General features: G+C 47.7%; 2 protein-coding genes across 2 annotated transcripts in view; both read right to left on the bottom strand.

The window, feature by feature from the left end:
• b3galt1b (UDP-Gal:betaGlcNAc beta 1,3-galactosyltransferase, polypeptide 1b) overlaps positions 1–907 on the bottom strand; it is a 24312-nt gene extending 23405 nt beyond the window's left edge. Inside the window, exon 1 of the mRNA XM_019888845.1 lies at positions 702–907. The gene's annotated coding sequence lies outside the window, so the exon portion shown is untranslated. The remainder of the gene's footprint in view (positions 1–701) is intronic.
• Positions 908–2675: 1768 nt separating this feature from the next.
• xirp2b (xin actin binding repeat containing 2b) overlaps positions 2676–13407 on the bottom strand; it is an 11453-nt gene continuing 721 nt past the window's right edge. Inside the window, exons 2-4 of the mRNA XM_019888846.1 lie at positions 4443–13401; positions 3223–3353; positions 2676–3139 (exon numbers count right to left, since the gene is read on the bottom strand). Of these exons, the coding sequence (XP_019744405.1) occupies positions 3262–3353; positions 4443–13401 (9051 nt within the window). The 3' untranslated portion in view covers positions 2676–3139; positions 3223–3261. The remainder of the gene's footprint in view (positions 3140–3222; positions 3354–4442; positions 13402–13407) is intronic.

Here is a 13407-nt window from a genome sequence, read left to right as displayed (position 1 = left end):
GGGGGTCGGTGGGGGCGGGGGGGATTTATTATTAATAGTATTATTGGACTCATTATAATCCCTGAAGGGGAAATTCAACCATCCATCCATTATGGGTACCGCATATCCTCATTATGCTCTTGAGTGATCTGGAGCCTTTCCCTGCTGACTTTATATATATCATGCATGTTTTTGGAATACTCCGATAAAATCCACAAAAGCACCGTGACAGCGTGGAACTCTGGTTTCGCACCCTCAACCTCAAGACAGAAAATGTGAAGCGGATGTGATGCCCAATTGTCCAACCGCGCCGCTCAATTTGATGATAAAATAATATCAGAACACAATACAAGCGTGAAAATAGCCATCTAATCACATGACAACATTTCAAATGAATGAATCGCAATGTCTGTTAAAGTTTTGCTACTGATTGGCTCAACTTTCAGCTTCCCTCATTATTCAGCTCCGAACCTGCTCGTTTCACGAAGTGCACCGAGATACTGACAGCCTTTCCCACGCAGCATCGGTGGGACTGAGCCAAGTGTACATCAATGACAATAGGGCAATTAAAATGGAAAAAGATCGCAGCGCGCGTGGGAAACTCCCGTGGAAATAAATGTCCACAGACAGCAAGGACAATTCACACCCGCGATTGAAAGAAAAACCAATGTGAGATCATGACACATTGCGATGATGAAGCGAGCATGTTTCGCCGTACCTACCTCAGCCCATCGCGGCTCCATCCTTTACACGGCGCGGCTCATCCTGGACACACACTACAGCATTCTGCAGCGCGCTTGTCACGCTGACAAAAACACGATTGTGAGCAGCACCCCCTGTTGACGTAGGCAACGTCGACCAATCGACGTGGAGAGCCGCAGAGCGCTCGGCCAATCGTCTCGCGGCGCCAGCGGTAAGACCCGCCCCCGACAGTTCAGACAGCAAGGTAGATTGACGGCGTGCTATTCCATCTTTTAAATAATGCAGATCCTAAACAAATTTATGAAAGCAACACGCAATATAAGGGTTCATGGCACCGGTGTTATTTTTTTTTCTTTCTGTAGAAGTTATTTAAGTGAAAATATATTTTTAAAATAAAATAAAATACTATTGTCGCATTTTCAAATGTGTTTGGCTGAAAAGAGGAAACCTTGAAAAATTGTACATCACATAATCATGTCAACTTCTAGTTCACTTGCATTCCTGAAGAGGGGAAAATGTTTGTTGACATAATGTTGGAAGTGGGCTCGTAGTTAGCGGGTCTGCCTCTCACTTCTGAGCTTCTGGTTTTGATTCTGCCAATGTTTACATGTTGAAACTGATCACTTCTACAACATTCCTAGAAAATCACAATGTCCCATCACTGTTGAGCTATATTTAGGTTGGCAATCTACTCATGTAGGCTACCAGGGGCCCTCTGTGTTTTCTCATTTTGAACAAGAAATGATAAATTGGGAACTGAACGTAAGTATTCAGGGTTGGCTACTAATTCTCGATGATGTGACCGTTCTCAAAAGCATCTGAATGATACTTTCGAACTCCTTAGACAGCGCTTCAGAGTGGAGATGGACAATGGCCTCAAGTGTCCTGTGAATGCAACCAAAGAATATTTAGTCAAAGAAGTGGAATGTTATGCAATGGCTGTAAAAAGGTCAAATCTTTCGTCAGGCAGCCCCTGCAATGTCCGCAAAGCTATTTTTCAGTAGGTTGTGATTTTCAACAGGTTGTCGTTTTACAAGGGATGTAACTGGACTGTTGATCTATCAGTGAATTGCAGAGCGCCGAATGAGCTGCATAGACCAGCATTGCAAAGATATAAAACAGAGACTCACATTTGAAGCCATACATGGAAACACAGAAGTAAAATCCAACAGGACACAAAGAGAACAAAACAAAACAAAACATTTATTGCCTTTTGATGAACAATATTGTAACTGAACCAGCCTGAACGCTTCGACAAATTCAGGAACAGACGACAAATTCTATTTTTGTCAAATTTAAAAATTACAACTTTTCCTGTATTTGCAAAATAGGTTTGTTAAAAATGGGATACAACTGTATTCATTTCACCAGTTTGGATTGGACATAATGTACACTTGAATAAAGAAAATAATTTGTTATTTCGTTTAGTTGCCTGCACACCAGGTGCCAAAATATTCTGCTAATCCCCAAAAAAAAGAAAAAAAAGAAACTGCATGTGATTATAGTTTTACCGAGACTGAACTGTCAAATAGAGATACAAAGCACAATTCCTATATATATATATATATATATATATATATATATATATATATTTTTTTTTTTTTTTTAATCCACAGGATGGAAGGAAACTCATTGGATCCATATATGGAGAGATTAACTGATTCAGGGACAGTGGTCACGATAGTGGACGGCTTATCATGTTATCAGGTTACCGGGTGCATGAAAGGGTTCAGTTGATTCGGAGGAAAATCAAATTTCACAATCGCCACAGCCGTAAAAAAATCGATTTTGGCCATGCCTGCCAATTATTATTCATAAGTTATTTCAGCATGATCAAAAATCCAAACATATAACGAATCTTGTCACGTCCGCATCCTCCAGCTTTCAACACTTGCGCGTGCTTAGCCGCGAACGCAACTTAGCATCCTTGCTTCGGAACAACGTACTTCTCATCCTTTCATTCATTTAACTTCTTCTCTCATTTATTTCCTTCATTGGAGCTTAGCGCAAGTATTTTTTTTCGACTGATGGGGAATGAATTTACAAGACACTTCTTGGAACTGTCTCTCCGTGTTGCTGTTGGATGAATTTGGGCGAATCGTCTTGCGGGGGCCACTGTGCTTTGGCTCGTTGAATGTCTTCCTCTATTGTAAAGGCTTTTTGGGGGGAATCGGCCTGCGGGGGCCAAACCACCGATATTTTGCTGCCCTGCGCTTTGCTCTCATCAAATGCTTTTGTCGCTTCGATCTCACCGCGCTGCGTTTTGTTCCTGTCAACTGAACTGAGGCTGCTTGCCGAATATCTCCATTCGAGTTTCCGGTCTGGTGGGATGGATCCTCCACTTGCTGCGGGAGTTTTGGGGCAGAGTTGGTTATCGTACATCCCTTTGGACTTGAGGAGTTGTTTGTAGTGGTGCAGACAGAAGAAGTGTCCGTGGAGAGAGACGTAATTTCCCAGGCTGCGAGAGACAAACGGTTATCTTCCATTCAGCGCGGCATGAAGCGTGTCATTTGAGGACCGCCGTATTTTTTTTTTTATTACCTTAGTTTGCTTTTGCATTGCTCACAGAAGAAACAGGACTTATGGTACTTTTTTCGGTCCACTATCCATCCATCCATCGGGTAAACCCTCCTTCGACACACTGCGCAAAGCTCCGACTTGGGAACTCGAGCCTGTTGGGGAGGAGGCGGAGGGTGAAACAAAAACAAAACGGGAGACTCTTTCAATTGTCGGCCAGCATTGTTCAGTCGAATTTGTGTTTGAGCGACGTTCTGAGAACATGCATAGCAAAACATGCGGGGCTGGTCTGCAAATTTCAACAAAATGCAAAATAGGCTAGGATGTCTCACGAAAACAAAACAAACACGACCATACCCTATGTAGGAGGGTAACTAGCTTTGTGTAAGGTCACCTAGCTTGTAATTTTAACCGACTCAAGGTTGCCCAATAACAAAATCAAAAATCCAAAAATAATTTTCGCAAACGAACGAAACCCAAAATGAAAACGCTTTTTAAAAACAGGGACGAACTGAAAATGTTTACAAATGTCATTCAAACGAATTGTCATTACAGCGAAAATGTCCGTCATTCTCTTCCTTGTCGATTGATTTAAAAGGCGAGATTTATACAAGGCCTTCGAGTTGTGAAGCATCTCACATCATAAGCACTTTTACACACTGCGCTGATCAAACTTTCAAAGTCCGTGGACAGTTTATACGCTCCGCGTATTTGATTTGTGGATGATTGTTTTTTTAAATGATTTGAAAATAATATTTTGGTTGAGTTTTTACTGGCACAATACTGACCATTTTTTTGTTGTTTTTTATATAAATCTTGCACACATGAAATTGACAAAAAAAAATTATTTAAAACTAAAATGAATACTAAAACTAATAAAAACAAACACAAATTGAATAAAACTACTTACATTTGAAAAACAAAACTCAAAAAGAAAAAAAAAAACAACTATGATGACAATTCCGAAACTATGATAACCTTCTATTACTCGTGGGATTATTTAGTTGTGCTAAAAACGACGTGACTAAGCAAACCAAAAATGGATCGAAATCTGCCCACGATGTGTGACGATATCTTACGGGATCAGTATCTAATCCTAATCAGAGGATGAAATAAATGTGCAGTCCACATAATTTGGTTAGTCAGTTGTTGTTTAGTTTTTTTTTTCCACAAAGCACAAGCACATTTTCCACCCATGCCTGCCTCAGCGTTTCCTCACTGTTCATGCGTCCCAAATTCTTTACCGGAGACAGCGGTTGTCCGATGAGACGCCGCTTGTGACGTCGTCACGTCCGAAACGCTTTTGAAAACCGCCTCGCTCTCGTTGCGGGTCTGCCGAACGTTCATCCGCAATTTCTCGCCGGCGTCTTCGGCACGGCAGGTTTGCGTCGGCCTCGGCGCCGCCGCTTTCCTTTTCACCGCGTCAGCATAGGAGAAAGGAGCCGGCTGTCTTGACGCGCTGCCAGACTGCTGACTGACACTTGTCGTCGTGACCTTGCTCACCAGGACATCGACGTTTGAGAAATGCTCTGTGATTGATTTGCTCTCAGAAGGGGCTGATGGATCTGTCCGGACAATTTCGAGCAGATTTTCATGAGGAGGAAGGGCAGAGCTTCGCTTTAAGCCTCCCTGCATCTCAGGAGGACTCTCCAGCTTTGATGTGTCGACTGATGCTTCCCGTCGGCTTGACGCCGGCTCCTCCCGAACTCCTTTCCGCTCGTCTAACGAGAGTTTTTGCTCACCCGTTTCAAAAACATTCTTCAGCGCCCGAATGTCAAAAGCTGGCAACGCCCTTTCCGAGATGCAAGCTTCGCTGTGGTTTGGAAATCGCTCCGCAAGTGGGCGGAGCTCCTTGCTGATCGCTGTTTTATCCGTTGATTCAAATTGATTGACGAAAGCTGAAAAATCCGCTTTGGGTGGATCTTCTTTTTGCTTCCACAGATTTTCCTCATCGCTATCCTCCGACTCTGGGCCGAGTCGTTCGGGGATTGCGATCGGTTCTTTCCGGATATAAAATTTCTTGCTTTCGGCCTTTTGGGCCTCTTCAAAAAACGCCTTCCGTTCTTGAAACGAAGCCAATGCTAACTCGGAGGTATCGTCAGTGACGTCGTGACGAAGCGGCGGGTTGATGTCGGAATTACTTGGGGTTTCATTTCCGTCGTCTGTAGCGCGTTCGATCGTCTCGAGTGCGTTCTTTGCGGGCGGCTCATCTGAGCTGTGAACGGCCTCGAGTTTGATTTGCCGATGGAATGACGCGGGGGTTTCCACGATTTCGGATTTCTTCTCGGATATCGGCTGCGGAGAGATTAACGGCGGCGGGGTGACGCCGCGCGAGAGCTTGGCCGTCGCGTCTTTAAGCCGCGGCAGGTTCTCGGCGCGGTCGAACGTCGGGGAGGGAGTGATTCTCATCAGGCGGGACGTCGGGGTGTCGCAGCGGCGCGGCGGCGGCGTCGGGGGTGTGGCGGGCCGGTGGAGCAGCGTAGGTGAGGGGGTGACTCTCTGCGGCGAGTCCATCCTACGAACGGATTCTATGGTGATAAATGTCGGCGAGGGGGATCGGGTTCTCAGGGACGGCGAGGGAGATCGAAGCTCAATTCGTTTCTCTTTCCTGCTTTCATTTAAGATTTCGTTCGTTGTTTGCCTCTCGACTTTTGAAGAGCCGATGCCCGTGTTGGAAATATTCGTCCACGCCGCAAGAGATTCCGATTCATGCTTCTCCTTCCCGTCAGATTTTGGAGCTCGATTGGTCTCTGGGACCGACCCCGCCGATTTTTGAGGCCGCTCCGGGATCGTGAGGCAATCTGAAAACGTGCCAAGCCTCGTTTTCGAAACCGTTTTCATGCCCGTGATGTGAGGGATTAAGCCCGACAGCCGTTTTTTCGGAGATTCCGCCATTCCCACTGATTCATTTTGTTGTGACTCAAACGGCTCTTTCATTGGGTCCGTGCGACTTTCCTCCAGCGCCGTCCGCGCGCTTTTGTGAGTAACTGTCACTGCTGTCTTTTTTGGCGATCCCTTCAGATTATCCTGATGTGCTTTTACTTGCTGGGAAGTCTCACCCGCTTTGCTTTTTGTCATCGAGGCTTCTTGAACTTTCTCGTCTGTGGCACTCGTGTGAATTTGGGAAACAAGAACCGTTTCCTCCGTTTCGTTGAACGTTTCCACGATGGCCGTCTTTGATTCCGTGCCGGCGTCTTTACTTTGACTCAATTGTGTCGCCCCTTTCGACTTTTTCGACTTCTTTTTCTTCTTTGGTGCCAAAGTTGCCGCTTGACTGTCAGTTACGTTGGTGGCGACATCATCGGGTGTCACCCGCTTCGATTCGGTCTTGATCTCTCTCGACTCACCGATTACTCTCGGCTCAGTGGAATTGGTCACTTTCACCTGTGCCTTTCGCTCCTCTTCCATCTTTGCATCAACCTGCTTTTCCTGCTTATTGTCCTTTTTGACCTTTTGATTTGTTTTGCCAGTCGCCCAAGTCCCAATAGCTTCTGCTTTTTCCGTTCGCTTCACTTCATCAAAGACGGCGGCCCTGTTCTCGATGACGGATTGATTGTCTCTCTCGGACTGCGATTGGGATTTCTTATAATTTTGTTCAGGTTTCGCCATTTTAACAAGGCCTCTTGAATGATCCGCGCTCGTTCTATCCGATGCCTTTGCGTTCCCTTTTTTCACATCTTTCTTCTCGACAGCAGTTCTTTTCTCAGCTTTTGTCAAATCAGTGACTGGAGTGTGAATGCGGTCAGAAGTGACAGCTTGAGTCGACACTCGGGAGGAAAGCGAAGCCGTTTTCTGTCTGGTGTGCGCAGTTTGTCTCACGGCAGTGACGGAAGAGCTCTTTGGAACGGAGACGACCTCAGACGTCTCATTAGAAAGCATTTCCTGTTTGGCAGATGATATTGTGGCAGACCCTGTGAGGATTCTTTCGTGACTGGTGCTGGCATCGCCCCGAACAGTTTTGGAGAAAACAACCTGCTTGGATGCATCACATGACGAGGAGTCGGAATTCAGCAGCGAATCTTCATTTTCAGATGCGGCCTGTTTGATTTCGGGCATGCGATTTGTTCGCTGGACGTCTTCAGTGGCCGTTACCTGAAGAGCCGCCGCAAGTGAGTCGTTCAGAAAAGGTGGAGTCGGAGTGGTTGGGGGAGTGCTATCCTCTTTCTGCTTGCGGTACTTTTCTTCCGCTTTTATTAACGGGGTGTTGAATTTACTTGTTTTCCCTCTCGTCTGAGGAGGAGGGGAAGGAGGCGGGGTGAATCTGACAGGGGAGATGCAAACTTTCCTCGGGGGAGGCGGGACTTCGGTTGTTTTCGAGGTTTGTTTCGTGGTTGCGGACTGGCTGACCGCGGTTGTGTGCTGCGTTTCCATTTGAGGTTCAAGCTTTGAGACAGGACACAAAGTGGGAACTTTGACTTTCTTTACCAGCATCTTTTGGGCCTCTGCTGGTGATGCACAAAGCGCTTGTTTTGGTATTCTGTCTTGTTCTCTCTGAGGTGGTGTTGGTGGCGGCGGCGGCGGTGGTGGTGATGGCGGTGGGAGTAAGTCCTGCTCATTGGTAGCCGGTGGCGGCGGAGGAGGGAGGTGATCAACATCAGGATCCGAACATGGGGGAGGTGGTGTAGGAGGAGGAGGAAGAAGAAGGTCGATGTCTACTACGGGTGGAGGCGGAGGAGGAAGAGGCAAATCGGGTTCCGGCGCTTGTATTTTCGGGGTGTAAACGTCAGTTTGCACTTTTGTTTTGTTCAACCGCGTCATTCCCTTCGGCTTCAGATTGCAGAATTCTGTTTTCAATGTTTTGATGCCGTGACTTTGCGTTATGGTTTTGTGCTCCACGACCATTTTTGAGCGCGCGGCACTCCTTTCCACGGTACAAGCTTTGGATTGAACAGTTTTTGTTTCATTCGCAAGAGACTGACGACCTGCCGAGATTGCGCTTTTGATTTTTTGTGCGTTTCTCTCTGTCTCGGCATGTAAATTCTTCACTTGAGGCCTCTGCTTCACTCTGACTCTTCTGCCGAGTTTCCCTTTGGGAGTTTCACGCTGTGCCGTTTCCATAAGCGATTTCATTGTGCCTTTCACGTCACCTTTTATCACTTCTTCTTTCTCGAGCAAAGTTGGCTCTTGTGTCTCGTATAATGACTTAATCGACGTTTTGACGTCACCTTTCACTTCTTCTTCTTCAACGATCGAGCTTCTTTGAACACCGGGAGAGGACGGAGGTTCCGTAAAGAGCTGTATTGCTCCTTTCACATCTCCCTGGACTATTATCTCCTGCTGACATGTTTTCTTTTCAGACGCAGCATCTTGTAGACATTGCAGTGCTGTGTGAATGTCACCCCTCACGATTTCTTCCTTGGCCACCTCACGCATCGTTTGCTTTGCCATCTCGAGAGATCTTAACGTCGCCCGAACATCTCCGGACACTAGATCTTCCATGGTGGCTTCGACTTGAGAAGTCGACGATTTCTCGAGGGATCTCAGAGCTCCTTTGATGTCCCCGGGGATGATATCTGGCTTCTCGATCTCCACGTGACGATGCTGTGCCCTCTCCAGACTTTGCATCGTTTTGGGTACGTTGCCTTTCACAACCTCCTCTTTCTCCACAACAACTTTATGGTTCGCCGACTCCGACAGTGAAGTCAAGGCAGCTTTCAAGTCCCCCTTGACGATCTCCACCTTTTGGAGACTCTCCGACGAGACGACGGGCTCCGTCATGAAAACTTTCGCCGTGTTGTGAACGTCGCCTGGTACGATATCGTCCACCGTGCGCTCGATTTGCGTTTGATTGCAACTAAGGATGACTTTCATGCCCCGGATGTCACCCCCGATGATCTTTTCTTTCTCAATAGTGTCAGGTGACGCTTCATCTGGTTCTAAATTGAGTCGTTTTAGATAACTCAAGTCCCCGGATTCGATGCACGTGGAATAAAAATTGACGTTTCCTTTCTCAGTTTCATCGACAGTTATCTTCTTGGTCAGATCAGGCTGATCTGGGCTGGTGAGTCTTTGCAGGGTTCGCTTTATATCTCCTCTTACGACCCCCTCTTTTTCAATACTAACATGATCTTGCTTGTTCAGAAGGGAATATATGGTCATCCGTACATCGCCTTTCTCATCCTCCTGAATGAGAAGTCCGCGTTTGACCGGACCGCTTTCTTTGAAAAGGTTATTGATGGCTTCCTGGATGTCTCCTCGGACGATTTCTTCCTTTTCGATACTTTTGTTGGTCTCCCGGTTGAAAAGCTGTTGCACCGTCGAAGTGACGTTCCCCTTCTCTTCCGACTCAATGACCACCTGCCGCCCACGTTGTTCCCGTCTGTTCAGGAGGTTCATCATAACAGTGTGCAAATCCCCTCTGATCACCTCCTCCCGCTGAATCTCAGGAGCTCGCTGATTCATTAGATTGTATTTTGCCATCCGAACGTCCCCGATTTCGTCAGATTCGATGAGTATTCCTCTCGACGTCACCATTTGCTGACCGTAGAGCTCTTCCAGCGTTCCCTTGACACTCTTGCCCAAGATTTCTGCCCGCTCCGTCTTCGTCTCGTTAAAGTCACCGAAAGGTGTCGTTTCAAAGAGCCACGTTGTCGACTTGACGTCCGCTTTGACAATTTCCTCTCGGGCGTCGTGCGTCTCCTCGTCTTCGTCGACCTCTTTAATGCGGTCCAAAGGATTTTTCTCAAACAGCCAAACGGAATGCTTCACGTCACCTTTTTGCACCTCCTCTTTTTGAACGGTCTCGATCAGGTTTTCCGAGCTCAGGCTCCGTATTTGGTCCATGGACTGGGTCTCAAATCTCCATTTGGCCGACCTGACGTCACCCTTTTGTATTTCACTGATGTTGACTGTTCGGACGGACTCCTGCAACGTCGTATCGGATTCAAAGCGGTCTTTATTCGTTTTGACGTCGCCCCCCTGAATGTCATCCACGGTCTTTACGATTGTCCTGTTCTCTTCAGAAATCCTATCGAGGGGCCACGTCTCAAACTTCCACCTTGCAGAGGTGACGTCTCCTTTTTGCTCATCCTGTTGTGTGACAGATTTGATGACGTAGACTTCATCCGAGTCCTTGATGGCATCGAGGGGTTTGGTTTCAAACAACCAGCGAGTTCCGATGACGTCTCCGCGCGTCACCTCCTCGCTGGTGACCGTGGTGACTTCGTGGTAACAGCCCTTTGTGTCCCGAATGGCATAAAGAGGCTGAGTTTCAAAGAGCATCGTGTAATTTTTCACGTCACCCTTCTCTTCGTCGTGGCGAGCGATGGTTTGCGTCACGGACAGCTCCGTTTCAGACCCCGCTTCCTTAATTCTATCCAAGGAAAAGGTCTCAAAGATGAAGCGGCCCTTGCCTACGTCCCCTCCGTGTACGTCAGTAACCGTGCGGCTTGTCGGCGTTTCCTCTTGGCCGTCGCGTATGGTGTCTACGGCTCGGTTTTCAAAGAGCCATTTACAGGTCACCACGTCTCCTCTCTGAATGTCTTCGCTCTGAACTCTCTTGAGACGCCGCATCGTTTCCTCCGACGTCGACGTCATGATGTCGGATGCGCCGCGTTCAAAAATGTGCTTCTTTCTTGACACCTCTCCGGAAGCAATGTCAATCTCCGTGACGCGCTGAAACGACCTCGCGTCCTCCCCGGATAGAGTCTCGAGTTTTTCCGTCTCGAAGAGAAAGCACGCGGTTCTGACGTCTTTCCCTCGGATGTCCCCTTGATTCACAGTGCACGCTTTCAAGACGGTTTCTGTCTCGTCGTGGATGGCGTCCAGCGCTTGCGTCTCAAAAAGCCACGTGCACGTTTTAACGTCCCCCTTTGGGATTTCTTCAGACTGATTGTCACTATTTATGTCCACTTTTTCATACAGGGTGTCCATCGGTTGCGTCTCAAAGAGCCACTTGCAGTTTTTGACATCTCCTTTCATCACGTCTCGATTTTCGCTTTGGATTTCTTCGTCTTCGATGTTGCTGAAATACTTGATGGCATCAAGGGGCTGCGTCTCAAACAGCCACTTGGCAGACTTCACGTCGCCGGATTCGATTTCCTGCTTGGATACGCCCTTGATAATTTGGTATTTGTCAATGCTTTCGTCAAATTGGTCAATCGGCCGCGTTTCAAACATCCATTTGTATGTCGTTACATCCCCGCTCACCACCTCTTCGTGACGCACCGTTCTTAACTGGTGGAAGCGGCCTGAGCTGTCCTGCATGGCGTACGATAGTCCGGACTCAAACAGGTTTTTGTTCGATTGCACCGCGCCGCTTGTGACACCCTCGACCTGGATCTTTTGAGACTCGTCCCGTCTGTTTAAATCTGTGCTCTCAAAGATATGCTTATAGTTCAACACGTCCACTTTGTCGATTTCTTCCAAATCGATCGTTCGGATGACTTCCTTCTTTTCATCCCGAATTTGCTCCAAAGGCTGGCTTTCGAATCGCCACGTCTGAAGTCGAACGTCTCCCCTCTCCTCATCGAGTTCGACCCCTTTCTTCAGTTTGCCAACCTCGGCGAGCTCCTTCGGTTGATCAGCCGGCGTCGCGTTTTTTTTCAATTTGCCGACTTCTGCAAGCTCCTTCGGCTCCTCGGTTGGGACGCTTTCAAAGTACTGTCTGGCGGATTGCACACTGCCGGCAATAATTTCCTCTTTCGTCAAGGGCCGGCTATTGGAGTCATCTTTTAAGACGTCCATCGGCTGAGTCTCAAACATCCAGCAGTTCCTACGAACATCTGCTCTGCAACTTGTTCCATCCTCCTGTGTGAGGTCCTCCTCGATGTTTACCGTGCGAATTATCTCTTTCTTCTCGTCACGTATGTGCTCCAGAGGTTGACTCTCAAAGCGCCACTTTTGATGTCTCACGTCACCTTTTATTTCTTGGTTCAGCGGCGCCGTTTTAAGTTTTCCAACCTCGGGGCAGTTCTTCCTCTCTGTTTGAGGGCTGCTTTCAAAGAAGTTTCTTGCCGATCTAACATCACCCCCGACGATTTCATTAACGGTCTGAGTTGTGCCATTTGAATCATCCTTCAGAGAGTCAATCGGTCGGGTTTCAAACACTAAGCGCTGTTTGCGTACATCCGCCCCCGCTACCTCCTCAGTTTTTGAGCTTTCCAACTCAGAAAGGGAATTCAAAGTCTTGATCTCAAACAACCATCGGCCCCAGTCCGCTCTGTTCGTGTCTTCCATGGAGAGACTACACACCAGCTTAAAAGACGAAAGAGGTTTGTTCGCATCGAGCGGCTGCGTATCAAAAAGCCAACGTGACGCGATGGAGCTCTCCAGCTCCGTTTCAACTTTGCGCACAGATTTAATCTCCAGCATCTGACCGCATTGCCCCATGATGAAGCATTCAAACCGGGTGTCAAAGGTGCTCGTTACGGTTTTCTCCTCATCATTGATTTCTTCCACGACCGATCTTAAGCTCAGCAGATGGCTCTCATCGATCGTCTCGGTGTGTCCGAGGCCTTGCGTGTACTTTGTGTCAATCATGTAAATGGTGGCGTTCCCGTCCTCTTCCGTAAATACCACCTCTTTGGTGAGCTCCTCTTCGTTGTGCAGCTTATTCAAACTGTCCATCGTTTGGGTCTCAAACAACCACGCCGCAGCTCGGACGTCTCCCTTGTGCAACTCGTTGACCTTGTTCCGATACTCCATCGAGTCGGCCTCGCGCGGCCCCAGTTCATCCATCGGCCTTGTCTCGAACATCCACGCCGTGCGCCTCACGTCCATTCCGAGAATCATCTCTTTCTCTGTGATCTTGTTATTGTCTTCATTCCCGTCCAGAGATTCATCCTTGATGGCATCGAGTGGCTTATTTTCAAACATCCACCGCCTGGCCTGCACATCTCCCGGTAGAATCTCTTCCCATTCGTATTCCTCGTCCGCTTCGTCCTCGTACACGTACGCCTGACTGACATGCTGGTTGTTGACCGTCCCGTTGTATTCATTGTAGAACTCCTCTTCAATATTTTTCCTCACGCCGGGATGTATGTGCTTGTACAGACGTTTCAGCTCAGACATGCTCCTCTGTTTGATGTAAGCCTCTTTGCTGAGAAGGTGTTTGGCCGAGTTCACTGATCCTTGCGGATCCTCAGACGAGTATTGAGTGACAGGAATATTTTCAGTCCCCGGCGAAATTTGGAGTAAATCCGGCGGTGGCGGCGGAAGGTAATCAAAGTCGTCAATGGCTGGCGGCGGCGGCGGCGGAAAGTCCTCGTC

Source organism: Hippocampus comes, unplaced genomic scaffold (assembly GCF_001891065.2).
Source record: "Hippocampus comes isolate QL1 unplaced genomic scaffold, H_comes_QL1_v1.1 scaffold272, whole genome shotgun sequence".
Lineage (NCBI taxonomy): Eukaryota > Metazoa > Chordata > Actinopteri > Syngnathiformes > Syngnathidae > Hippocampus > Hippocampus comes.
The sequence above is the reverse complement of the archived record's forward strand: the minus strand, read 5'-3'. Positions and strand labels throughout refer to the sequence as shown.